Source organism: Dermatophagoides pteronyssinus, unplaced genomic scaffold, assembly GCF_027571235.1.
Source record: "Dermatophagoides pteronyssinus isolate colony J.1.1.1.1 unplaced genomic scaffold, Derpt_VIB-CSIC_2022.12 sq0025, whole genome shotgun sequence".
In the NCBI taxonomy this organism is placed as follows: domain Eukaryota; kingdom Metazoa; phylum Arthropoda; class Arachnida; order Sarcoptiformes; family Pyroglyphidae; genus Dermatophagoides; species Dermatophagoides pteronyssinus.
The window spans coordinates 308,575-335,914 of record NW_027461549.1 but is presented as its reverse complement, the minus strand read 5'-3'; the positions used below and the strand labels follow the sequence as shown (position 1 = coordinate 335,914).

General features: G+C 29.5%; 5 protein-coding genes across 8 annotated transcripts; 1 reads left to right on the top strand and 4 right to left on the bottom strand.

Moving 5' to 3' along the window:
• The first annotated feature begins 1,603 nt into the window (after positions 1 to 1,603).
• On the top strand, positions 1,604 to 5,860 carry LOC113798947 (uncharacterized). The gene is made up of 7 exons (XM_027349539.2): positions 1,604 to 1,941; positions 2,326 to 2,739; positions 2,807 to 2,947; positions 3,006 to 4,925; positions 4,999 to 5,259; positions 5,333 to 5,458; positions 5,515 to 5,860. The coding sequence occupies exons 1-7, from the start codon at positions 1,911 to 1,913 to the stop codon at positions 5,661 to 5,663; spliced, it is 3,042 nt and encodes a 1,013-aa protein (XP_027205340.1). The 5' UTR covers positions 1,604 to 1,910; the 3' UTR covers positions 5,664 to 5,860.
• spdi (sperm antigen with calponin homology and coiled-coil domains split discs) lies at positions 5,818 to 13,373 on the bottom strand. Of its 3 annotated transcripts, none has more exons than XM_075823300.1 (5): positions 13,187 to 13,373; positions 10,922 to 13,050; positions 8,635 to 9,046; positions 6,372 to 8,562; positions 5,818 to 6,310 (listed from the first exon to the last, which is right to left on the bottom strand). In XM_075823300.1, exons 1-5 carry the CDS (start codon positions 13,266 to 13,268, stop codon positions 5,932 to 5,934), a joined length of 5,193 nt encoding a protein of 1,730 aa, XP_075679415.1. In that variant the 5' UTR covers positions 13,269 to 13,373; the 3' UTR covers positions 5,818 to 5,931. The 3 variants fall into 3 exon arrangements, with proteins under 3 accessions (XP_075679415.1, XP_075679416.1, XP_027205336.2); XM_075823301.1 differs by having other exon boundaries at positions 10,922 to 13,047; XM_027349535.2 differs by having other exon boundaries at positions 8,635 to 9,043; positions 13,187 to 13,372.
• A 1,382-nt stretch (positions 13,374 to 14,755) lies between these two features.
• On the bottom strand, positions 14,756 to 18,366 carry Ent3 (equilibrative nucleoside transporter 3). 2 transcript variants are annotated; one of them, XM_075823276.1, is made up of 6 exons: positions 18,237 to 18,366; positions 18,035 to 18,147; positions 16,954 to 17,923; positions 16,015 to 16,890; positions 15,566 to 15,951; positions 14,756 to 15,423 (listed from the first exon to the last, which is right to left on the bottom strand). In XM_075823276.1, exons 3-6 carry the CDS (start codon positions 17,859 to 17,861, stop codon positions 14,954 to 14,956), a joined length of 2,640 nt encoding a protein of 879 aa, XP_075679391.1. In that variant the 5' UTR covers positions 17,862 to 17,923; positions 18,035 to 18,147; positions 18,237 to 18,366; the 3' UTR covers positions 14,756 to 14,953. The 2 variants fall into 2 exon arrangements, with proteins under 2 accessions (XP_075679391.1, XP_075679392.1); XM_075823277.1 differs by lacking the exon at positions 18,035 to 18,147 and having other exon boundaries at positions 18,237 to 18,353.
• Positions 18,367 to 18,404: 38 nt separating this feature from the next.
• LOC113798945 (F-box/LRR-repeat protein 19-like) lies at positions 18,405 to 22,604 on the bottom strand. Its single transcript, XM_027349537.2, has 7 exons — positions 21,686 to 22,604; positions 21,388 to 21,612; positions 20,238 to 21,311; positions 19,852 to 20,177; positions 19,461 to 19,785; positions 19,009 to 19,392; positions 18,405 to 18,944 (listed from the first exon to the last, which is right to left on the bottom strand). Exons 1-7 carry the CDS (start codon positions 22,602 to 22,604, stop codon positions 18,454 to 18,456), a joined length of 3,744 nt encoding a protein of 1,247 aa, XP_027205338.2. The 3' UTR covers positions 18,405 to 18,453.
• LOC113798953 (uncharacterized) lies at positions 22,594 to 26,428 on the bottom strand. Its single transcript, XM_075823275.1, has 3 exons — positions 25,886 to 26,428; positions 25,584 to 25,812; positions 22,594 to 25,520 (listed from the first exon to the last, which is right to left on the bottom strand). The coding sequence occupies exons 1-3, from the start codon at positions 25,961 to 25,963 to the stop codon at positions 22,594 to 22,596; spliced, it is 3,234 nt and encodes a 1,077-aa protein (XP_075679390.1). The 5' UTR covers positions 25,964 to 26,428.
• Between the last annotated feature and the right edge of the window lie 912 nt (positions 26,429 to 27,340).

Genomic DNA, 27,340 nt, shown 5'->3' with positions numbered 1-27,340 from the left:
TCATTTCAAACGTACATCCATCGATGATGATGATTGTGTCTAATTTTTTTTTTGATTCTCAACGTTTAGAAAACTAAAATAAAAACTTTAATGAGAAAAATCTTCATTTTGTAATTAAAAAATGTACTGTAATTTTTCTTTCCTCTCCTTTTACTGTCGAATTCAGATTTGATCAACCAAAATTATTATTATTATTATTATCTACATTTACATTTTACATTTTTCTTTTTGTTTGTTTCAATGTTGTTTTTTATCATCATCATTCATCATCACCGTGATGAATGAATTTGTCGTTGACTTTTTTCTTTTTTTGTTTTCTATTTGTTTGCTACTGAATGATGATGATGATTATCTTTGATTCGTTTATGAATATTATTATTTTTGGCTTTCCATTTGGTAAGCCAAAAGATCAGACACCCATCCATCCACCCACCTCATCACCATCTTCATTGTCATTGTCGTCTGTCATTTTTTCTCGAATGACATTCGTTTTTTTCTTTCTTCTGAAAATTCAATCTTTTTCTGTTGTTATTGTGGAATTTTCCCCTCCTGGTCAATATCATTTATATATGGAGTTTGTTTTGATTTATATTGAAATGTTTCTCCATTATAATGATGATATCCTTGTTATGTTTTTTTTTTTGCCAACAACAAAATGAAATAATTTGAAATAGGATGTGTATTTTTGTTGTTAATTTCATCATCGATCAATGATTCTGATTTTTATTTCATTCGAAAAATCCATCTGGTTTTCATCATCATCATCATCATTGGAATTTCCATAATTTTTCTCTAAAAACACATTATGTGTTTGACATTGTTATCATCATCATTTTGTTGTTGTTAACATCATTATTATTTCCCATTTTATCATTGAAATTTTTTTTTTTTTTTGATTTATGAATTATGTATTTTTTTTCTTTTCTGCCAAAGTGGGTTTCTCTTACTCTTTTCTTTATACCTTTGGTTATGAATATTGTATGAATGAATGACAAAAATATCTGTTTGATTTTGGTTGATTTGTGTTTTGTTTTGGGGTTTATTTCAAAATGATTTGACAAAAAAAATAATTTCTACGACAAATTAAAAAGAAATTTTCCAAGGAAGAAAAATGTTTTTTTGGTGTTTTCAACAAATATGGAATTTTTCTGAATTTGAATTTGTTTTTTTCCCATTGATTGATTGATTTGATTGATAGGTTTGAACTTTTCTTTGCCTGTCATTTTTTTTTGCTTATGAAAAAAAAATTACTTCCTTACTTTTTTTCGGTTCTTTCATCGGGTTTTTCAGTATCATCATTCGATGTCATATTTTTCTCTCTGGTCATTGTACTATTTCTGGTCACATTTTTAATCATCATCATCTTATTTACATTGTTTGTTTGTTTGTTTCTTGGCTGTCAATCAAAACAAAAATGCTTTTTTTAATGATGATGATGATGATAAGATTTTTTTTTTTCTTAATTTGATAAATTTTCTTCGAATGAAAATTTACATTTTTCACATTTTTTTTGTTTCATTTCATAGTTTGTCTTCCAATCATTCATGTTGGTTCGACAGATTTTTTTTATTCAAATTTTTTAATTTGAAATTTTAATTACAATTTTTTTTTAAAAAACTTTATCTAGTGTTTTTCGAAATAAAAATGTAATCTGATTTCAAATCCGATCAGTAAATTGAAGATCCTATTATCATATTTCATATTGTTCTCATAAACAACGATTAAATTGATCAATCAATCAATCAGCCAACCGATCAACTAATTAACTAATTAACTGGATTTTTTTTAATTTCATTTTTTCTACTACTATTGCTGTTGCTTTGATCTCAATTTATTGATCCCTGTGTGTGTATTTTTTTAATTGCAAAAATATTTTCAACAAACAACAAACGACGAAAAGTGATTGAAAAATGCCTCCACACGCCGGTACACCGTCAAATAGTAAGTTTTTTTGTTTCCTTGATTTTTTTTAAACATCTTTATCCGGATAATAAAAGAATATTCTCTGAAGAATCATTCATTTTAGAGAATAGAAGAGAGTCTTAAATTAGTGTTAATGAACTCTAAATATTTTTGTTTTTACCGGAAATATTTTACGCACACTTAGTTTGTTTATTTTATTCTTAGCTAGCTAGTTTTTATCATCATCATCAAAAATGCTAAATCAAAATAAGCTTATTTTGTTTAGGGTACATTCACCGATGATTTTATCATTGCTGTGAAATGTTCTTGTATACAGAAATTGCAAGAAATCTTTATTTGCAATATTTTTTTTATTGATTTTTTTCTTGTTTTTAAATGATGATTCATTCATTCATCATACAGGTAACACATCATTACCACTTTATCATTCAGTTTTATTATCGATTAGTGGTGATTCAAAGATCTCATTACAACATACCTCAGTACAACAATTATCTGCTATTCCTGAAGATCGTGAATTAGTTGATGTTGATGATCGACAACAACAACAACAACCACAACAAGATGGAACTTTTACACCACAGATGATTATTGAAGATGAATTTGATGAACCACATATTCTTATACAGGATCCAGCACCGGATGGTGGTTATGGTTGGGTAGTTGTTATGGCATCATTTTTCTGTAATCTTATTGTTGATGGTATTGCCTATACATTTGGTTTGTTTTTCGAAATATTTGTTGCACATTTTGGTGTTAGCAAAAGTAAAGTTGCCTTATGTGGATCCATATTGAATGGATTCTATCTTAGTGTCGGTATGTTTTTTGTTCAATCGGTATTTATTCTTGATAATTAATATATTTATTTATTCATTATGATTAGGACCTCTTGTAAGTGCATTAGCCAATCGGTTTGGCTGTCGTATTGTCACAATAATGGGTGCAATAATTGCATTCTTGGCATTTTCATTATCAACAATTGCACCGAATATTGAAACATTGTATATAACATATGGTTTCTTTGGTAAGTTACTTATTTAATTAACTTGTTTAAATAATAAATTTGATTAATGGAAATAAAGGTGGTGTCGGTATGGGTATGATATTTTTACCCGCAATTGTTTCGGTTGGTTATTATTTTACAACAAAACGTGCATTCGCTACCGGTATTGCTGTTTGTGGTTCCGGTGTTGGTACATTCCTGTTTGCACCATTCTGTCAATATTTATTAGGTGTTACAACATGGCAAAATACATTGCTTATATTAGCGTTTATGATTCTGTTATGTGCTGGTTTTGGTGGCCTAATGCGACCATTAAATGTTCATGCCAAAACTGTATTAGGTGAAGGTGATGATATTGATAATCAAGAAATATTGGATAATTCTGAATTAAGGAAACCATTATTGCAACGAATTGCTGAAGAAAAACGTCGCCGTTTATTAGCACATTCAAATTCACAATTTTTATTAATGATGCAACATGGTAGCCTAGATCTTAATGATCTGACATTTACTGAACTAAAAAATCGTCTTAATTCAATGAATATGGAACCAGGTGTTCATTCAACATTATATCTTGATCAATTATTTCAACCGCCAACACCTCAACCACAAACACCTACACCATCGGTAGCTATTCATAATCAGAATAATAAAGATCATCATCAACAACAACAACAAACATCGACATGTCCATCTACAACACAATCACAATCACAATTATGTACAGATCAAAAACATCAACTATCACCTATTATTGAATCGAAAAAAATATTTAGTGTTAATTCATCGGAAGATTCATCGGGTGAAAATATAACCATCAAAGAGAATGATAAAGAAACAAATGTCGATGTTGAACAACAGCCAAATGATGAACAATCACAAGAACAAGATGATAAAAGTAATAATGAATGTGATAATAAAAAAATACCTAATGCTGTTGCCGATGCTGCTGGTGCTGTAGCATCTGATTATAGTACTGATAATAATGATGATAATGATGAAGAAGAAGAAGATGATGCTAAATCCGAAATGACTACACCAACATCAGCAGCACCAGAATCACCTTCAACATTACCTCAATCACCTTTATCCGAAATCAGTCATATTAGATCATATACTATGGCAAGTAATTTTGTATTACATCCACGTAGTCGTCGTTCAACTGTAAGAACTGTTTCCGAAAGTGGTCAAACAGTCGATTCATCTAATTGTCTACCATCATCATCATTATTGCCACAAATAAATGGAATGGGTACTAGTGGTCAATTGCCTATTCAAGTAATATTATCTTCAACACCTGCAGGCGCTAGTTTATCACCGGAAGAATCAAAAGATAAACGAACCATTACAATTCAAGCTATACCAGTTCGGCCATTATCAAAAAAAGATATTTTTTATTCAGGCTCTACATTACATGCACCAAGTTCGATGCAACATTTAGCCGAATCTGGAGTCAACATTGGTCAATCGATTGTTTCAATTCCTGCCAGAGATATTATTGCCAAGGTCCAAAAACAAATTCAACAACAAGAAGCTGGCGGAGCCGATGATGATGACGATGGCTTAAAAATGTCATCATACCAAAAGAAAAATGTTTGTGATAAAATATTGAGAGTATTATGTTCGTTCAAAGATAATTGCTGTCAACATAATCAACAACATCAACATTTGAACAATGGTAATAACAATATTGATGATCAAAATGAAACGGGCGACTGCTGTTCAGAAATGAATTCCTTAAAACAACGAAAATTTCAGCAACAACAACAACAACAACAACCAAATGATGATAATCTACAGGAAAAACAAGGCTGCTGGAATCGATCACTTAACTTACTTCCGCCATCAATGAAATCGATCCTTAATGAAATGTTAGATTTTTCTTTACTTCGTGATAGTAATGCATTCACCATTTTGGCTATTTCAAACATTTTCGGTATGATGGGATTCTATGTACCATTTGTTTACATTACTCAATTTGCTACCAGTTCGGTCATGTGTAAGTGTATCTCTTGGTTTTATTTGTCATTCAATCTATTAATGTTGTTTGTCAATCACTATATTTTTTTTAGCCGGTGATAAATTAGTGACGCCAGACCAATCTGCCATTCTAATCTCAGTCATTGGCATCACCAATACATTTGGTCGTCTATTGTTTGGTTTTTTAACTGATCATATTGCCAGAAATGGATCTTTATGTGGATTGAAAATCACCGCTTTAGATTTGAATAATATTTGTGTTATATTGTCCGGTTTGTCTGTCATTGCAGCGCCATACTGTACAACCTATTTCGCTGTTATTATCGATTGTGTTCTATTCGGTCTTTTTATCTGTAAGTTAATGATTAACGTGATTTTTTATTTTGTTTTCAAGTTAATCTTATATTTTTTTGTGCTATTCCTCAGCTGCATATATTTGTTTAACTTCGGTTATTTTGGTCGATATGCTTGGCCTAGAAAGATTGACTAATGCATTCGGTTTGTTATGTTTGTTTCGTGGTGCTGCTTCATTAATTGGACCTCCATTAGCTGGTATGTTTTGTATATCAATTGATTTGGTTTATTGTTTTAATTTATTTTATTTATAGGCGCATTATTCGATATGACACAATCCTATCACATAACATTTGCAGCATCTGGCATATTACTCATCATATCTTCCATAATGGCATTTTTCGTTAAATCAACGGGTGATCGTACCGTCGAACAAGAATCGGATAATGAATGTGATGTTTAAATTTGAATTTAATGGACAAAATTTCATAAATAAATCAACCCTCCAAAATCATCAACGTTGAATCTCATTATTTTCATATGATTAAATCACTCATTCAAATCATAGACCTGGCACATTTGTTTATCTGACATTCTCATCACGATCCTCTCATATATGCGAATTCATTAAATATTTTTTATTACATTTTTTCTATATAATATCATAGTTTAATTTTATGTTTGAAATTTCAAGTGAAAAAAAAAGATTTTGAAAAAAATATAAAAAAATGTTATGTTTCAAAATGGCTATAGATTGATGTAACATAGGCAATAATCTTATGCCAATCAGGTCGTTCCTGTGCTAACATTTCGTTGAGATCCAACGTTGTCGGTATACCGACCGATTCGGCTGCTTTGAATGCAATCGTAAAATTACGTTTTTTATCATCCGGTTTTAAAGTTTCGTAGGGTATTTTATCGGGTAAATATGTATGTAAAATGGCACAAAATGCCATACCATCATTCCATGATGATGAAAAATTCGTAATATCAATGTCACGATAGTTGAGCGTTTTATTTTTACACCATTTAAGTAGAGCATTTCGTCTAGAGCCACCACCACGTACCAATAAAGTCAGTGGATCTTTTTTGTTTCCATCACTCATTTCACTGTTTACAATGAGAAAAATAATATCAATTATCAATGATCAATCATCATTAGATTACATACCTGAACAATGCTCTTGGTCTAATAGAATCAATTTTATTTCCATTTGAATCTTTCAAAACGAATACTGATGAAGGGGTACGATCGGAAGAATTTGTAGAAGTTTTAGTCACCGAAGATCGATGAATTTGGTGATCAGGCGATGGTGATGGTGCAACAACACCATTACCATTAGATTCATTAACAAATTGACGTAAATGTCGTTGTATAAGTAGATCATTATGACCAAGTATCGGTACTGAATTGGATCGATTGCACAATGGTGGTACAGATGAACCGTTAGTTGCAGTACCATTCGATGTAATTGTATTGGATGACTGTGTTGATGATGGTGAAATAAGCTGCTGTGATGATTGTTGTTGTTTACTATTCGGATCAAAAGTTTCAATCAAACTTCGAACAGAAATCTGGCTACTATTGCTACGCGCTAATGTTCGGCCACCAGTTGTATTATTTTGATGACTAATTGTCGATCCATTCGAAATTGGTTCATAATTTTGAATTATTGTTAATAATGATGTTTTTGGTGATGATAATGATGATGATGACGAAGATGATGTTGATGATGATGACAATGATGTTGATTGTTGTTGTGATTTTGTTACCATTGGTTTAACTGTAGCTACCGTTACTGAATCATTAATTGTTTTTGTTAATGATGATGATCCCGATGAATTTTGTCCAACATTAGATGTGACATTTACACTATTGGACGAAGATTGCAATACTGGATCAACTGCAACACCGGAACGTGAATATTGCTGCTGTTGTTGTTGTTGTTGATGATGAAGTTTTTTATTTTCCTGACGATATTTTTGTAATTCAGATTCAAGTAGATTTAATTTTTCTTCAATCATATTCTTTTCATTCAACAATACTTTATATTCGGCTAATGTTTCCAATTTAAAATCATTTGCAACACGTACAGTGGTCAATAAATCTTGTTGAAATTGTTTCCATTCAGAATGTTCAAGATCACGTTTATCTTCCAGTTCGGAAAGCTCTTTACATTTTGTTGATAATTTCATTTCCAAATCGGCTAATCGCCGATCTTTATCCTCCAATAATGAACGTATTTCTCGTTTTTCATCCAGATTTTTTTGTGCACGAATTTCTGATTCAATTTTTGCTTCTTCAGTTGTCTTAAGTCTTTGATATAGTTCTTCATTACGTTCATTTAATTCTTTATTTCGATTTTCTAAATTTTTCAATTGTATTTCTAATTTTACATATTCTTCTTTCTTTTCAACTTCCAACAATATAAGTTGATCTTTAAGTTTTTTCAAATCTAATTCACGTGTTGATATTCTATCTTGTAATTGTTTCACCAAAAATTGTAACATTTCAATTGTTTCTTCAGTTGAACTAGAATTTTTACTTGTTAAACCATCAAGACTATGAAATGAACCTGTTGTTGGCATTGATATTTCTTGTAATGATTTTGCATTATGTAATTTGGCTAACATTTTTTGCTGTTTATTTGATTGATCTTGTTGTAAAGATTCAACATTATTTGATGATGATGATGATTGTGATGAATTATTGGCTACAATCATTGATGTAGATTCGACTAGATTATCATTATCATTATGATTATGTTGATCGATTAGACAAATATCTTTTTGTTCATGATCGGTCATCATTATATTTGTAGATTCTTTGGTATTTGTATTTGATTTAAATAATAATCCAAATTCAAATAAATTATTTGCATCTAATTTTGATTTTGTATTCATTTCTTCTAATTTATAAACTAATTCATCATGTTTAATTTCTAATTCAGTTTTTTCTTCATGCATAAATTTTAACATTTCAACCAATTTTTCTTCCCGTTCGGATGGTGATAATAATTTATGTTTCGTTTCATCATCATATTGATCAATTATCATTTGTTGAAATTGTTCAATACGTACAATACAATTATCCAATTTTTTTGTCTGTTCACATAATGTTTCTAATAGAAAATTTTTATCATGTTGTAACAGTTCATTTGATTTTTGTAAATCCATTACTTGTTCTTGTAAATCATTCAATTCTTGTAATGTTGCCTGTAATTCTTCCGATGTTGAATAATGTGTTTCTTCCATTTGATTGATTCGATCTTGTAGATTGGCAACAGATAATTCTGATATTGATGATGATGATTGTTTATCCCATTCAATAATGTTATTGTTCGATGTTGATGATGGTTCACCTGATGATAATGAATTTGCAAAATAAAAATTTCAAACCCTGTTTAAAAAATAAATTTAAAAAAGATTCTTACCAATAATTGTGGTCGATGATGGAATTGCCATCGAATCCAATTCAGTAATCATTTCAGATTCATCATTATTATCACCACCATCATCATTTAAAACAGGCATTGTTTCATCGTCCACATCGTTTTGTAATTCATTTTCCAATACCGAATCCTCTAACGATAATGTTGATTTCAATTCGGTTGACGGTTGTTGTTGTTGTTGTTGTCGAGTTTTTTCTGAATTATATTTTTTCTTCAATTGTTTCAATTCTTTTTGTAAATGTTCAATTTCTAATCGTTTTGAATCAGCATTCTGTACCAATGTAATCAACTGTTTTTGTAATTCCAATTTTTCTCGTTCAATCTGTAGAATATATTGTTGATTATTGGTAAATTCATTATTCTGATTTTTGAAATTATTATTATCATGGTTCTGCTTTTTTTTTAAAAAAAAGAGAAAAGAAAAGTTAATTAGAAAAAAAGGAATGAAAATTTTTAAAAAAATTTACATCAAAATTACGAATAACTAATGAATGTTCAACAGGTTTGGTTAATATTTCAGAATTTAAATGAATTTCAGTTATTTGAGATGATGAATCAAAAAAATCCGTTAATGATTGCCTGTTGGTTATATCATTATTTAGAAAATTTGGATCCGAATCGGAATTTTTTCTTTTTAGACTAGAAACATTAACATCATTTACATCCCCAATATCAACAGATATCATTCTATTATCATCATCTACATCCTCATCAATATTACGAAGACGAGGTGGTTTAGGTGGTGGCGTTGTAGTCGGTGATGAATTATCATTATTCAAACATTTAAATGCAGTTTCGGTTTTCGACGGTGGCAATGGTGCTGGTGATTTGTTCGAATTTCGTATCGGTAAAACATTGAAATTACGAAATTCCTTATGATCATCATCATTATTAATATTTAATTTTCTAACCGAAATCGGAGAAGATATTTCAATGTTACGATTTTTTATTTTCGATGATGATGATGATTTTGAATTATTACTACGTAAACTATGATTATTATTATTATTATTATTATTGAATTTTTTTGATTCTTTTATTGTTGATGATGATGATACTGTAGATGAAATTGAACGTTTTGATGATGAATATTTTCGTTGTTGTTTCGATGTTGATAACCCCATAATTGATTTGATTCTTTTAACCTTTACTTAATTAAAGATCATAATGACGATGATGATGATGATAAATCAGAAAAAATACACAAACAAATAGACACACACATCGAGAATGAGTAAACCAAAAATCAAATTAGTGAAATCAACATTTTTTTTGTCGATAATAATCTACCAAATAAATAACAAACTATCAACACAAAACACACTAAACAAGCAAACAAAATCTCATATTATCAGGTTTGTTTTTTTCGTCGTCACTATCACTGGTTGTTGTTGTTGTTATCATCGGTGTAATACACTTGTTACAGCAGAAAAAAATGGTTATTTATGGTTGGAAAAATCATTTTTTAGCTAAAAAACATAGACATAGAAACCGTAAAACACCATTCAAACAACAACAAAGATTCCTTTTTCTTTTGCTAAATATAAATCAATCAAATCAATAAATATAGACAAAACAACAACAACATTATCGACATTCAAAATTTGAAATGAAACAATGTTAATTAGCTGTCAACACACTGGTGAAAGGAAAAACATTCATAAAATGAAAATTTTAGAAAAATTGAAAGATGAAGATGTCTTTTTTGCTGCCAAATGATGATCATCACATCAGATTCTCAATGATGATGATTATGAAACAAGAAGATCATGGATACCATTTACCATTGGGAAGAAAAATGGCAAAATTTTTTTCGAAAAAAAAGAAAGGATGTTAGCCGTATATACGTGTGTGTGGGCGCATATCAATAATCAGGAAAAAAAAGGCGTATCACCATCATCATCATCATTATTAATGGCTTCAAAAAAAGAACAATAATAAACGTCAAGACAACGAATGATGATGAAATGAATCGATTAAATAATTGAAAAATGAAAAATTCAATTGATGTTTATGGGCTAAAAAAGAAAAATTGTGACAAATTTTTTGAACAAAATGCAAAATGGATCCAATATCATCATCATCAAAAGAAAATATTTCAGACAAAAAAAATTTGATCAAGATAAAAGATATCTGAGATCTGAAACATCAACCATCAACCGAATCAAACAAATCAAGAGAAAATAATCACAGTTTTCAACAACAAAAACAACAACAAAAAAAAGGAAATGAAAAAAAATTTTCAAAAAAGAAACAGAAAAATATTTACCGTTGTTATACAAGCATTGAGATTATTATTAAGATAAACAACATCCTTATCACTAGCAGCGGCGGCGGTAGAAACAGCATTATTACCACTACTACTTTTATTATTATATAATGAATTATTACGTTGATTATTATAATATTGGCCATCAAGATGATTAAAATTATCTTTATTTATTGATTTTTGATTATTAATTGATTCGTTTGTTGTTGTTGCTGTAGCCATTGTTGTTGTTGTTGTTGTTGTTGTTGTTGTTGTTGTCGATATTATTGATTGATGATGATTAGAAAAATTATCATTATCCAATTGGAGTGGTAATAATACTTTTCCCATATTTCGATTATTATTATTAATTAAATTATTATTATTATTATTTTGTTGATGATTATTACATGAACATTTAATTTGATTACGATTTAAACTTCTTGTTTTGGATTTATTTTTTACATATTTAACCGTATTGATTGCTGTTGATGTTGGATGTATTATCATATTACTTGTTGTTGTTGTTGCAGTATTATAATCAATTTGTCGTTGTTTTTTATTCAATAACAATTTACTATCGACAATTGTATCGATTTTTGATGTTGATGATGATGGTTCATTAGTCAATGCTGCTGATGATGATGATGATGATGAATTTGGTAAATGGACACAACAACGTTGACAATATTGTACAGTTGCTATTTTGATCGGTTGTTGTTGTAGTAGTGGTGGTGGTGATTGATAATTATTTAATGATTGTAAATTAATATTATTATTACTTGTTGGTGATAATGATGATGATGATGATGATGATGGTGAACATGACATTGGTGATGAATGATCAAATTCATCATCATCATCAACTCTATGATCATTATCATCATTATTTTCAATGTCATTATTATCATCAATAACATTATTATGCTGTATGATTGGTGTGACCCTTGATGTCAATAATGTTGTTGTTGTTGTTGTTGCTGTTGATCCAGGAACATGAGTATTTTTCGGCTGTTCAATTTGAGCATTAATCATTTTATTATTTGTTAATGATAAATTTCTTTGATGATGATGCTGATAATGATGATGAATATTTGAAATTGTTGATGGCGGTGATTCGGGTAATGCACTTGTTGCACGATCAAATGGTGCTACAGTTGCTATTGCTGTACCAAATGATGATAATGATGTTGATACTGAACGATTATTACCAATTAAATTTGATTTTGTTTGAATTTTACCAAATTGAAATTGATTATTTAAAGAATTTTGTTGTTGTTGTTGCGGTGGAATAATACGATGAAAAGATGGTGAATGTTGTTGTTGTTGTTTTTGTTGTTCAATTGATGCTGGAAATGTATTCTGAAACAAAAGACTATTTAATAATTGTTTTGATGGTGAACAAGCTGATGATGGTAATTTTTGTACAGCACCGGTTATAATTGGACCAACATTTATATCATTATTATTTTCATTTTCATTATTTAATTTTGTATCAATTTTAATTGAATTGACATTATTACCACCACCACCACTGATATAATAAAGACTTGAATCACTTGTTGATTTACCAGCTGATGATGATAATAATAATGATGATTGTTGTTGTTGTTGTTCATTCATAACATTATCATTATGACGATAATGATAATTTGTTAATGAAAAATCTGGTATCGATTGTGTTGAATATAATTGTTGTTGTTTGGAATCAGTATTGGTCAATGGACTAGTTGTTTGTTGCTGTTGTTGTTGATAATGTGATTGAGTTGTCTGTGTTGATACAGTTTGTTGTTGTTGTTGACCCGTTATGGAACCATTTTGGTTATTATTTGTATTAAGGATTTGTTGTTGTTGATTTTTAGCGTTCATTGACGTTGTTGTTGTTATCAGTGCTGATGAAGTGGATAAAGTGGATATCGATGTTGTTGATAATAATAATGATTTATTTGATTTACCAACTGAACAGGCTTTCTTAATACGATCAAATAAATTTTCATGAGATGATTGTTTTGATGATGTCGATGATGATGATGATGATGATGTCGTTGATATTGATGATGGTAAGGATGAAATTGATAATGATGTTAATGTTTTGGTTGTTGATAATGGTGATACTGGTTCGGATCGAACGAATTTAACATTCGTATCTTCTGACAATGAACAAAACAAAACAAAAAAAAAAAAAAAAAAAACATATCAATTAAATAGGAAAAATTATTTTGAAACAAAATTTGTTTTTACATTCCAAACAGCCGAAATACAAACATGCCATTTTCGTTTACTTACTTTTATTGTTTGAATTGCTGTTGTTATTTTGATTTTGATTTGTTGAATTCATCGAAATATTTCGATTTGATGATGATCGCATATTTATAAAGGTTTAAACAAAATGAAATTTTGGCTTCTTTCAACCAACAATAATGATGAACCAAGCCCAGATTATTAAACCAGAGAAGAAGAAACAAAACCAAAACAAAAAAAATTAATCATTAAAATATGGATTCAAATTACAATTTGACAATTAATCGATTGTATCGATAATATAAACAAAATGAAAAAGAATGGTATCGATTATCATCATCATTAATTTTTTTTCGAATCGTTCGATTGTAATCATATCAAATATGATTATTATTATATGAGTTTAGATGGATGATTTATGGCTTCGCCATCATCATCATTAAATGAATGAATTCAACGAATGTAAATATTTTCAATGATCAGAAGATTGATGGTGATCGGTTGAACATAATCGTACCCTTTTTTTTACGAAATGTAAATTGAAGTTTTTTCTTGTTTTCCAAAGAAGAAAAAAATCTGGGACATAAGAAAGAGAAACAAATTGAAAAAATTGAAAAAAATTGGGCTAAATTGAACATACGATTTTTTTGTTTACATGGTCGTTTTTTTCGGTTTGTTGTTGTTGTTTTTTCATTTGGGAGAGTAATTGGAACTCGCTGTGTATCTGATTCTCTTTCCCTGCCTCTCTCTCTCACTCGCTTGCTCTATGCATCTATGTTGAGCTTGATTTTTTTTTCTTTTGGCTTCTTTAGCTTGCTTGTTTGCCTTGTTAACGTTATATTGAAGGGATACTTTTGTTGTTGTTTGTTCGATGTCCGTGTTGTTTTTTGTTGATTATTGTCGGTTGGTTCAATGCTTCTCTTTCGTTTCTCTCATCGATTCGATATCGCTTGCTCAATTTTTTGGCCAACTCTTGATGTGGATATCTGGAATGATGTATGTTTTTTTCTGTTGCTTTCGGATGTGATTTTAATTTATATCCACACATATGAATTGATAATGAGAATTTTGGCATATATTTTTTCTCTCTCAATGAGATGATTAAATTGAATTCAAATTGCTTTATCATCATACTCACCCCAATGGAAAAGAGAGAAAAAGGGGAATAATGATAATGATTTTGATATTGAATTTGAAAAAAATTTTTTTGCTTTTGTCAGCAAAAAACATTATTTACATATTTAATTTAGCAAAATGTTTCATGGTTAAAGAATATGATAATTTTGAAATTGAAATTCAAAATTTGAAATGAAATGAACGAAAAATCCAAACCGGATAATCATTCCAATCGATGATGATGAACGAAACTATCGATATAATTATGATTCGAAGTAAACAAAATTTTTTGTTGAACGAATGAAAAAAACCAAAGAAAAACGGATTTTTTTTCTTCTTTTTTTGGTTTAATTTTAACCAAAGAATTTTTTTTTTTTTTTTTGATTTAGTGATGATCATGTTGATGATTTAATGATGGCCATCATAATCATCATCATCATAAAATTATCATTGATAAATCATGATCATCGAGAGGAGCAACACTATTTTTAGATTTTTTAAAAAAAATCATTACCTGTTTTTTCATTTATTAATATTTTTATTATATAACATCCAAAAAAAATCTAGGATAAAAAATATTTTTAGTAAAGTTATATTTTTTTCCCCTCGTTGTTTGAAATAACAGTTTTCCCCCTCACCAAACAAAAAAAAGCAATGAAAACAAATAAATAAATAAAAAATGAATCAATAGATAGATCAAATGGATGGATCTATAATCATCGATGAAATAGTCGTTGTTGTTGTCATTGCTGGTGTTGTTGTTGTTGTTGTGGCTAAATTTAAGGTGCTGGTTATAGAATTGATCATCATCATTGTTGTTGTTGTTGTCAAATTGATTGGCGTTGAAATTGTTGTTGTTGATAATGATGATACTAAAGTAGTATTGTTGAATAAAATATTTGTTAAAGGTACTAAATTGGCGGTTGTGGTTGTTTCGATTGTATTCGACGTTATTATCGATTCAGATGGACAATAATGTTGAATATGATTTGACGTTGATGATGACAATGTCCAATTATTAAGTGAATAAGAAGCAAATGAACCGGCCGTTAAACCAATTACATATGAAAATGTCATTAAATTTCCAGTTATTTCACGCCATTGTTCACTAACTTTAAATGGTGCCAATATCATTGGTAATGAACCAAATATACCGTTTGTTGTACCTGTTATATTCAAAGAATGTGTGTGCGTGTGCGGGGAGAAAAAAACAAATGAATTTATCATTTATCAACAGTAATAATTATAATAGTCAAAATAATACAGTTACGGTCGAAAAATCAAACAGAACAACCAATGATAACATACCTAAAATTATTGAAAATAAAATTGGCCAAAATGTATTGGAAAAAAATGGTTCAGAACGTGGCATTATTGACCATGCAAATAATGGTATTAATATGAAACGAATCGAAGCAAATAATAGTAAATATTTTGGATTAATACGAAAAAATAATGTCGATATTAATTTGCCAAAAAAATCGGTCAAATTAAATATAGCCATCAATATGATTGGAAACCAATCACCATAACGACATGAATAAATTTCCGATTCAATACCAGGGAATATTGTTAATGTAACTGAATAGACAATTATTATGGTGAAAATAAATGGCCATATTTGTTTGATTATATCACGACGTATAAGATATTTATGATATAATGTTGTTAATAATTTTCGTAGATTTTTATCACTGCGAAAAAAAACAAAAGAAAGAAAAATTAAACTAAATTCAAAAACAAAAACAACAACAAACCAATGAGATAAATGACGAAATAATCGACGAAAATATTGCAGAAAATGTATCGATGTTTCAAGATAATGTAACCAACGTATTAAAATTGTTGTTGTTGTTGTTGTTCTTGGTGTTTTAAAACTAATCGAACAATAATCCATTTCATTATTATTATCATCAATATTGTTTGAATCGATATTGGCATTTTGATTTTGATCTAAATGATCAAATTGAGTCGATTCGATTGATTGTTTTCGTTGTTCAACAACAACAACATCAACAATATCATTATCATCATTATGATTATTATTATTAATTTCATCATCATCAATACCGAATGGTAAAACAAATTCAGTTGAATCAGTACGTAGTATATTTTGTACTTTAGTTTGTAAATTTATTTGACGATTATTATTTGATAATAAAATTGGCTTCGAATTTGTTCCGGTTGTCGATTGTTGTTGTGAATCAATCGATAGTATCGATGGTCGAATTTGTGATTGTTGATTAATAAGATTCGAATCCGAATTTATTGATAAATTCATTATTGCTTCTGATTCTTTTCGATGATGATACATATTAACAAGATTAACATTTTCATTAATTTGATTAATTATTTTTGCATCATCAAATTTTAAACGACCATTTTGTTGATGATTATTATCAACATTGTTTTGGTTACCATAACAAAGAAATAAATAATAACGAATAAAATCACTACGTGGTAATATAACAACATGTATAATGGCACAAATACTAATCACAATGATTGATATTGAAAAAAATAATATCGTATTGAATTCTGGTTCAGTTGGATAAAGTATTTTGGTTATAATACGATTGAATGAAACAAAAACACCAGCAGCCGATTCACCAGTCATCACAGCTTGTACATATCTGCGAAAAAACAGAAAGATTATTTTTTGTCAATCAATTATTATTATTTGACAATCAAATTACCTTTTCGGTAACATCGATGTATAACCATAAAATGTTGATTGTTGTATTGAACAACCAACAGCAATTATACTAATAATAATTAAATTATCTAAATATGTACCTAAACGTAACCAAATTTCCCAAATCACAGCAAACATCATAAATAATAATGAAATAAGATAACCAAAATTTAAACGCCAACGAAATGGTATAATTTCAACAAATAAATTCTGTATAATCACAGTGAAAAATGTTATTACAATATATGTTGCTGACATATCGAAAATTATTGTCGTATCCGGAAATCTTTGTTGAAAATAATCAACAGCAATCATAAAACTATTGTATGGAAGAAGAAAACCAATACCGGCCATAACTAATGAAATATAAATCAAACCATATTGATCATTTGGTGGTAATGGTGGTGATTGAAAAAATTCCTGACCAAATGTTGTTGATGATGTTGATGATAAATAAATTGGTCGATCATCATTATTTCTTATTGATAATGATTCCTGATCTTGTTGTTGTTGTTGTTGTTGACAAGAATTTCGATCACTAATCACATATAACGGATTAAAATGATAATCCATTTTAATATTTCCGTCATCATCATCATCAACATTGATTAGATTTTCATCATTTTTATCGATTTTATCAATATTTTGGCCATCATTATTCGATTTGGATGATTCATTAATGATCATTGTTGATGATATTTCTAATGTTGCAGTCGGTGGTACAATTGAATCATTTAGTAAAAAATTATTGACATTTTTATCATCAACATCATTGGACAATAACATTTTTGATTCGACATTTGCAATTATGGCATTATGGCCACCATCATCTTTTTGCTGATCATTATCATCATTATTATCATTAATCGTAAAAAGTATTTGATCAATTTTTGTATCCATTTTTGACATTCAATTCAACCAAAAATTTTTCTGGTTTACTCTTAATCAAGTTCACCAACCTACATACACAGCTATAGAATTTATATAAACAACAACCAGAAAAACAAAAACAAAACAAAAAATTTTTGTTCCTGGAACATATTGTGCAGCAGCTATATGTGAGTGTCATCATTCTCTCTTACCGAGTTCCGAAAAATGGTGGTTCCTTCTTTTTTTTTTCAAATGAAATGCGCATTTCGAATTTCTTCGCAAAAAAAAAAAAATTCTTTACCCTAAACACACACTATAGATGTCGCTATGTGTTCGAATCAAAGAAAATTAATTTTTCAAAAAAAAATTCAAATTTTTAAAATTTTTAAAATTTTTTAATTATTATATAATTACAATAGTTAAGGGGAAAATTGTTTGGTTGTTATCAAAACACAAAAAAAAACACGAGTGAAACCAAGAAAAAAAGAATCGTGTTAAGCAAAAGAGGAAATTAAAAAAAAAAAATTAAAGTGATGCTAATAAGAATGAAATTTGAATAGTTATGATTATGAATGAAATGAGTTTCTTTTTTTTTGGTGATGATGATAGTGGTGTGTGCCGCCCTTGATTACTATAATTGTCGTCGTTTAATGAAAAATCTTTCCTTCAATATTTCCCATTGATGATAATATCCATGATTGGCAGTTGAACAACAATTTCGTTTTATTTGTTTCATATTTCGATCAATATTTTCATCATTATCATCATCGCCATCAATATCTTGATCTGAATGATTATTTGGATCTTGTTCATTATCATCATCATCATCATCATAATGATGATTTGGATCTAAAAATTTTTCACAACCTTCATCCGTAATCGATCGACATTCACGTATATCTAATTTTTCCAATAAATGACATTGTCGTAATAATTTTAAACTAACATCAGTTATTTTTGAACAACCAGCCATATATAATTCAATTAATTTATCTGATTTTGATATAACTAATGATGCAATACCGGAATCGGTTATCAGATGACATTCAGATAAATCAATTGTTCGAATTAATGGTAAATTTTGATTTATATGTCTTAATGATTCATCAGTTATTAAAGTACCTGTATTGAAGAAGATTTCATTGTAAATAAACTTTTTTTTTGAAAATTTTTTTTGATAACTTACCAGATAAGCGAAAATCTGTTAAATAACGTAGACGTGTTTTCGATTCTAATTGACCTGGTCTTGAATCCGGTGGTTTACAAAGTAAATATCGTATAAAATCTTCACAAAATGATTCAGACCATGATAAATCTAATTCGATTAATAATGGACAATTACATGTTTGTAATGCACTGATTGTAGCTGCTTTTAAACCAATTAATTTTAATGTTTGTAATTGTGGTAATCGAGGTAAAAGCCATGATAATTGTTTATTTGTTAATTTTGTCCAACTAAGATCCAATGATTTTGGTTGTCGTCGTATAATACCGGCCAATATCCAGGAATTTATTCGGGTTTTTGGTTGAACAATTAATTCTGGCCAAAGACTTGGATCACAGCACCATTCTATGAATTTTGTAATTGGAAAAAAATTTAATCATTCAAAAAATCTTTAATCATTTTTTAACACTTACTATTCCAATTTTTCGATACAACCATACAATTTAAAAGATCATTCCGATCAAGATGACGTAGTACAGGTAGAACAACATCACGTTCCGTTTCGATCAGATTTTGATGAGAAATTTTTCTTCGAAATCGTTTCATTAATTGACGAATTTTTCGTTCACGAATTTTCATTCGAGATCGATTGGCTATTGATGTTACACTAATATCATCCACTTCATCCTGGTCTTGTTGTTCATCTTGATTATCATTATTTGTTTCAGCATCATCATCCTCATTATTATTATCACTTTCAGATTCAGAAATATCTTCATCTAATGGTGCTGGACGAACCTATTTATAGGATTTAAAAAAAAACATCTTAAAAAACCAAATCAAAATCGAAGAATATCTACTTACCACAAGTATTGGTTTTTTCAATTCTTTTTTCTTTTTTTTCGTTTCCATTTCTTCATCTTGTTGTTGTCGTTGTTGCTCATTGTTTTCTTCCACTTGATCACTTTCGTTCGTTTTCGATATTTGATCATTTTCATCATCAATATTATTTCGAGAATGACTACTATGATCATCATTATCATTGCCATTCTGTTGTTGACCAGAATCTGTTGGTTCTTGTTTCATTATCTTTTGATTTATATTTACATTCATTGATGATGAAGATGATCGAGCATTTTGATGATTATTATCATCCTGATTAGATGGTTTCGATTCTATTCTTTCAATATCTATTTCAAATTGTTAAAAAAAAAATTTTAAAAATTGAAAAATAAAAAGTTAATAATTACCTCCTTCCACACTGGGTATAGATGGTGGTGGTAGTGGTGGTGGCAAAGGTATAGACATAGAATTTGATTGAACAACCGAAGATACCGAAGTTGGTATATGAACAGGATACGGTGATTGTTGTTGTTGAGGTATTGAAGACATATGATGAAGATGATGAGGTGGCGGTGGTAATGGAGGAGGTAAATGCTGTTGTTGAATCGATTGAGGTGGATATCCACCTGGATTTAAATGATGATGATGTGGGTGTGAATGTGGATCATATGATTTAGGAATAGATGCCGCATGACAATGATTAATATCATGATGATACATATTGGCCGCTGCAGCAGCTGCTGCTGCTGCGGCTGCCGCCGCAGCTGCATATTGATGACTTGGATAAGGATGATGTAAGATTGTTGAATATTCACCACCGTGAGTTGGTGGTGGTGGTGGTGGATGAGCATAAATATGGGATGGATGTGGTGGTGGCATCATAGGAGATCCATATGGATGATGATGATGATAAGGAATATAAAGATTTGATGGCTGACTTGGTGTTTGCTGTATTTGTTGAGATGGTATTACCGCCGTTGTTGGAGATGATTGTTGCTGTTGTCGTACGATAGAATTTGTTGATGTTTCATTATTTGTTGACGAGGATGATGTTGGTGTTGTTTTATAACGATTTTTCGGTTTCGAAGATTCAGTTTTTTTCGTTCGTTTCGTTGTTTTTTGTTTATGATTTTTACGTTCATTAATATTATTAACATCATTGATATTATCATGATCAGAACCAGGTGGACTTGAATCATTTGATTTTAATCTTTGTTTTGTTGTTGTTGCCGTTGTTTCCGATTTATCATTATTGCTCGAAGTCATTATTGACCATGATTGATTCATATTTGATGATTGTTGTTGCTGTTGTTGTATTTGATGAGATTTTGAACCAGATTGAGCAGTTGTTGATAATGATGATGATGTAGAAGACGATGTTGATGTTTTTTGAGATGGATTTTGTTGTTGTTTCGAACTATTACCCGATTTAATACATTTAGGACATTCCCATGAATTTGGTAATTCTTTATTGATGAAACCTGATTATCATCAAAACAAAACAAAAAAATTATTTTAAAATTTGCTTTTGAAAATCCACCACCACCAACAAATTACCTTTATTATGTAAAAAAAGATCTGGTTGCCGTTCATTCAAACAGTATGGATGAACAATTTCCCAACATTGTGAACATTCCATTAATGATGATGCTGTTTCATCAGCCAACGATGGATCGATGGATAATTTTTCCCAACCATCACGACCACAAATAATACAACAAGCAGTATGAGGTAAAACTGGTGCTAAACATTGTCGTGCTATACATGATTGTTTCATACGACCTATATGATATATAATAATGATATTCTCATTAATGAAAATCCCAATTGATAATAAAAATTAAAAAAAACAAACCTGGACCACCAAATTTTTTCATATCTTTACAAAAATGACAATCACCACAATCGGCACGTAAACATGATTCACATTTTTTACATCTTGTTCGTCGTCTTCTTGATGAATCATTTGATGATGATTGTTTATTTGATGATGAATTATTATTGGAATTATTGTTTGTATTTGCCTGCGATGATGATTCCTTTCCATTATTATTATTATTATTATTCGATCGATTATGATTCGAATGATGATTGTTTGATTGATTCGAACGATTCGAACCAGTAGTATTTGAAGAATTTGTTGTTATCGAAGAAGAACAATTTTGTACCGCTGCTGTTGTTATCGGTGGCGGTGGTGGTACTGGTATCGGATTTGATACAATCGTTGTAGATGGAATGTGAATTGGTGGTGGTGGTGGTGGTGGTGCCATACCCGTCATATATGGAATAGAATAATGATGTGATGGTGGTGGATGATGTGTAGAATGATGAAGACCAGGATGATGATGATGATGACCAGTTCCAATTGTTGAACCATATGAAACAATTGAAGTAGAAGGTGGTGGTGGTATTTGAGGTGGTAATGAATGATGATGATGATGTGGATAATAAGGATAAGATGGATAATGATGAGGATGCGAATGATGTAAATGTGGATGATGAGTTGGTATTGATGGAACACCATATGGATTAGTTGCCGTTAACATTGCCGCTGTATTTGGATGTTGATGTGGATTATGTGAATGTATCAATGAATTACTACCGGTAATATTATTTACTGTTGATGATGATGGTATGCCCAAATTATTTATACCGTTAGTTGTTGATTGATTTGCCGCTAAATTTGCTGATGCTAATGCCTGTTGTTGTTGTTGTGCCTGTTGATCAATTAAATAGCTCCTTAGATTTGTATTCACATTATTATTATCTTCCATAATAATGATTATTTGTTGGTAAAATTGTTGTTGAATATTGTGGTAATGTTGAGGAGCTTATTATTGAATTGATCATTGGCACATTATTATTATTGTTCATGGTTTGTTGCGGTTGCCGATATGTAATCGGAACATGATGAACATTATTATTATTAGCAGGTAAAGCAATCGTTGTTGTTGTTGGTTGATGATGATATGAATATTGTATTAATTGCGGCTGTCTTTGTTGATATTGTTGTTGTTGTGATACATTCGAATATGTAACCGTTTGATTGGGCGTATATGAAACGGTTAATAAAGTTCTTTGCGGCGGCGGCTGCGTTGCGGTTGATGATGATGATGATGATAATGGAATGGTATTTGTATAATGTGGTAATGAATTTTGATTAAGATTATAATTCGATGATATTTGTTTATTATCATATGAATAATGTTGTGGTATTGATGATGATGATGATGAATAATTCATTTGTGGATAGATTATTGTTGGATGTTTTTGTTGTTGTTGTTGTTGTTGTGGATGATGATAATAAATAACTTTTGGTGATTGTTGTTGTTGTTGAGGCTGTTGATGCTGCTGCTGTAATGATGGTAGAATCGTTGGCGTTTGCTGTTGAGATACATATGAATAATTTACATTTATAGGCAATGATGTTGATGATGATGGATGATTATTATAATACTGATGATTTGAATAATTTCCATTCATATTTGTTGTTGTTGTTGTTGTCGGTGCGGCAACAGTTGCAGCTGGATTCTGTTGTAAAATTATTTGTTGTTGTTGTACAGAATTTGGAATATTTGTTGTTGACAATTGTTGTTGTTGTTGTTGTGGCTGATGATAGATATAAGTTTGATAATGTTGTACATTATTTTGTGATTGTGTTTGAAATGATGATGATTGTTGTTGCGATGATGGTTGATTATATTGAATTTGATGATGACTATATGGATGATAAGCATAATTATGTGGTTGATATGGATTATAATAAGCCGATGGATGTAGATTATAATTATGTTCGGTTATTATACCACCATTACCACCACTGTTACCACCACGAACATTTGTTGAATTTACTGTCATCGTATTCGTTGCATTTGTCATCGATGTTGTTTTCAAAACGGAAGACGAATGATTATTATAAACACCATAAGATGATGTTGCTGGTGGCTGTTGCGGTTGCGATGAATAATTATAATAATGAGCGGCAGTATCTTGTTGTTGCTGTTGCGGTTTAAATTTCTTATTTTCTTCCGATTCTAATGATGAATTTATCATTGTTGATGAATGAGGAGATGATGATGTTTTAACACCCGTTTGTTCAATTAAACCTTTCAATAATGAACTATTTGAAATGAGATCATAATTCAAAGTTGTACCAAGGCTAACTTGTCGTTGTTGTTGTTGCGATTGTGAAGATTCTTGATTCTTTTGATTATTTGGTGATAATGATCGTTTGATTGGAATCTTTTGATGTTGTTGTATCGTTGTCGAAGACGATGACGAAGAAGAAGAAGTTGTTGCCATTGATGGTAAACATTTTTTTATCATTGCCATTTTTACTGGTTTATTCAATTGATTAATCATTTTTTTTGTTAACCAAAATAAAACCGGACGATTTGTAATCGCTTGTTCATTATTATCATTTTCATGTTCCAAAATCATTTTTTTTGCATCATCCAATAGATTTTCAGCCGATATTATTAAATCGGGTATTAAATTTCGTAAAACTTGTTCATTTGATTTTCCTTGTCGTATTTCACGTTGTAATTTTGTTAAACGTTGTGATAACCATTGTATTAATTTTTTCAATCCATTAATTTCATATGTTGTTAGATGAATTTTTTCATTAGGTACAAATGTTATGAATGGGCTACCGGATAATGATTTATTCGAATTCGAATCTTTTTCTTTATCATCACCACCACCATCACCATTATTATCGTTTGATTCAGTTTTTTCCAATTCTTTGACAGAATTTTCATCAAATTCTTCTTTTTTTATTGTTGCTGATTGCTGTCCATCGACATTCGAGGTTGATGATGATTGAGGTTGTTGAGGTTGTTTTGATTGCGATGATGATGTCGATGGCAATTGATTACCATCATCATCAATCGTTAAATGATTACGACCCATCAGGCAATGTACATAACGTACTAAAACATACCACATTAAATGTATAAAAAATGGATAACGATATTTTGTTTCAACACGTGTTACATCTTCAACCTGCGATACACGTAATTGTTTTTCAATACCAAATGAATGTAAAAAATTTCCACCAAATACTAATGAATCTTCCATTGTATAAACTGCATGTATCCAACCGGTTGGTATAAAAAATGTATTACCCGATTCTAATTCAATACGACAACAATGTTCAACCAAATCACCAAAAAATATTTTCGATTGTTCACCCGATAATGTCCATTTTTCATATGAACGTAAATTTGTTTCAGTTGGTGGTATTAACCAAAAAATTTTCCTACCACGTAATATATGATACCAAACTGATGTACCACCAAAATCAATATGAAAATCAGTATAACAACCTTTTACACTCATTAAACAATATTTTTGTACTTTTGGATATTTCATTTCATGCAAAGCATTTGTTCCTTCTTTTTGTTGTTTTTTCAAATATCTTGGCCATACTAAATCAACCCAATCCATTTGTTTTACAATACGTGGTGAATCAACATAATTTTCCAATTTTGTATGTGAAAATTCCAATGAAATTACATTCAATAATTCAATACGTTCAGTATTATTATAATAATTACACCATTCTTTCATTGTCATTGTTTTGGCTTTTTGTGTTTCAACATCCATTACATCAAGTATTCTACGTTGTCCAACACATGATTTAACATCATCAACTGTAAATGTATCCGATGGTATTTTCATTCCTAAAACTATATATTTTGAATTGATTGATTAATGGATTTTGCTGTAAATATCAATGAAATATTCCTTACCATTATTTTTATTTTCTTTAACCAACATTGGTGTTTGAAAACCATTTCGTTGAAAATATTCAAATGTTAAATCATTACCATCAATTTCTTTTAAACAATTACGTTGACAATTTGCAAAACTTTTACATTGTAATTTTTCTTCAACATTAAAATAACGTTCTTCAATAAAAAAATCTTCTTCATCATCCAATAATTCTTCATTATAACGGGCACGTTTTTGTCGAGAACGCTAACAAAAAAAAACATCATTTCGAATAATCAAGATTAGAAAATTAAGGCAAAAACAAAAAAAAATCGCTTACCAGCCGACGACGTGGCTGCTGCAACTGTTGTGGTTGCTGTTCTCGGTGTTGTTGAGCACCGTTTTTATTATCAATCATTATTTTTATTCGTTATATCCGGAATCATTCACAATGTTGTTCCAAACGTTGTTGTTGTTGTTTTCGATGTTTACGCATTTCGATAATAATTTATGACTATGATGATGATGATAACTAAAAATTTTCTTCTATTTCGCCTCTTGCTTACGAAGAAAAAAACCGAGAAAAAAAAATCAAAAATTTCGAATTTTTTACGAACAAAAAAAAAAATTCGAATTACTGAAGAAATTGAGAGGCGAATATAGACAAAATTCGATTATCAACGATTAACAATTTGGTTTTTTTCAATGAAAAAAAACAACATTCGGGTTCATACTTTTGCCCGTTTGTTATTTTATCATCAAAAAAAACGGGCAATTATTCTTTGATTTTAATCTTGATCCATACAAAAATCAATCAATTCAACCATAATGAAACAATCAACAAACAATAACAACACACATGTATACCACTGTCATACCTATTTGGTAGAAATAGCTGAAATAGAGCAAAGTATTTTTATTTTTTGTAATTTGATTCGTTTATTTTTCGAAAAAAATCTTTTCAAAATTATTCAATATTGATTAGATAATCCATTATAGTTGATGAGCCAGTTAATCCGTAATTGGTTTTTCTTTTTCTTTCCTTTTTTTCCGAACGAAAAAATCGAGAATTAGAGCAAAAAAAAAAGAAATTCAATTCTTTTCTTTTTTTTTTTGTTTACGTGACCATTGCCATACGCATGCGTAAATACAATGTCAACTCATTTTTTTTTTTTTTTAATTTTCTCCCGCGTTTATTTGTCATATCATTTTTTTTTAAATTTTTCATAATCATAGTCATCAACCTAACCTAACTCAACCATAAGTTAATAGTCATGGTCATCAACCTAACCTAACCTAACCTAACTGAACCATGAATCATAGTGATGGTCATCAACCTAACCTAACCCTAACCTGAACTAAAAGTCAAAAATTTTATATTTTTTTCGAATATTGTGAATTTTTTTTTGTTGTTGTTCCTTTCACGTAACAGCTATCGCCATCTTTTGAGAAAGAAAATTTAAAAAAAAAGAAAATTTAATTTTTGTTAAATCTAGATTTCAAGATCAAAAACATTAAAAAAAAATATGTTCCATCTGAAACAAAAATGCGAAACAGGTTTCAAATGAAAATTTTCAATCAATAGAAAAACCAAATCAATGAAAAAGAAATCAAATCAATATAAAGAGAACAACAACAACAACCTTAACATTGAAAATTATCATTGCAAATCAAGGAAAACACGATGTTGTTGATAATGAATTTTTTGAAAAAAAAAGAAATAAAATTTCTAATTTTTATCACATTTTGTATTCAAATTGATAACTACTTTCAATTTTTTTCGATATCAAATCAA

Coding starts and splice junctions, on each gene's coding strand:
- LOC113798945 (XM_027349537.2), bottom strand. CDS start 22,604: ATGGAAGATAATAATAATGTGAATACAAATCTAAGGAGCTATTTAATT. Junction 21,312..21,387: donor TCTTTTTTTACATAATAAAG/GTAATTTGTTGG, acceptor GATGATAATCAG/GTTTCATCAATAAAGAATTA. Junction 19,786..19,851: donor TGAAAAAACCAATACTTGTG/GTAAGTAGATAT, acceptor TCCTATAAATAG/GTTCGTCCAGCACCATTAGA.
- LOC113798947 (XM_027349539.2), top strand. CDS start 1,911: ATGCCTCCACACGCCGGTACACCGTCAAATA. Junction 2,740..2,806: donor TGGATTCTATCTTAGTGTCG/GTATGTTTTTTG, acceptor CATTATGATTAG/GACCTCTTGTAAGTGCATTA. Junction 5,459..5,514: donor AATTGGACCTCCATTAGCTG/GTATGTTTTGTA, acceptor TTTTATTTATAG/GCGCATTATTCGATATGACA.
- LOC113798953 (XM_075823275.1), bottom strand. CDS start 25,963: ATGATTGATAATAAAAACGGTGCTCAACAACACCGAGAACAGCAACCA. Junction 25,813..25,885: donor AGCAGCCACGTCGTCGGCTG/GTAAGCGATTTT, acceptor TTTTTTTGTTAG/CGTTCTCGACAAAAACGTGC. Junction 25,521..25,583: donor TAAAGAAAATAAAAATAATG/GTAAGGAATATT, acceptor CAAAATATATAG/TTTTAGGAATGAAAATACCA.
- spdi (XM_075823300.1), bottom strand. CDS start 13,268: ATGCGATCATCATCAAATCGAAATATTTCGATGAATTCAACAAATCAA. Junction 9,047..10,921: donor TCAATGCTTGTATAACAACG/GTAAATATTTTT, acceptor TTAAAAAAAAAG/CAGAACCATGATAATAATAA. Junction 6,311..6,371: donor AGACCAAGAGCATTGTTCAG/GTATGTAATCTA, acceptor CATTGTAAACAG/TGAAATGAGTGATGGAAACA.
- Ent3 (XM_075823276.1), bottom strand. CDS start 17,861: ATGTCAAAAATGGATACAAAAATTGATCAAATACTTTTTACGATTAAT. Junction 16,891..16,953: donor ACATCGATGTTACCGAAAAG/GTAATTTGATTG, acceptor GTTTTTTCGCAG/ATATGTACAAGCTGTGATGA. Junction 15,424..15,565: donor TTTATTTTCAATAATTTTAG/GTATGTTATCAT, acceptor TGAATATAACAG/GTACAACAAACGGTATATTT.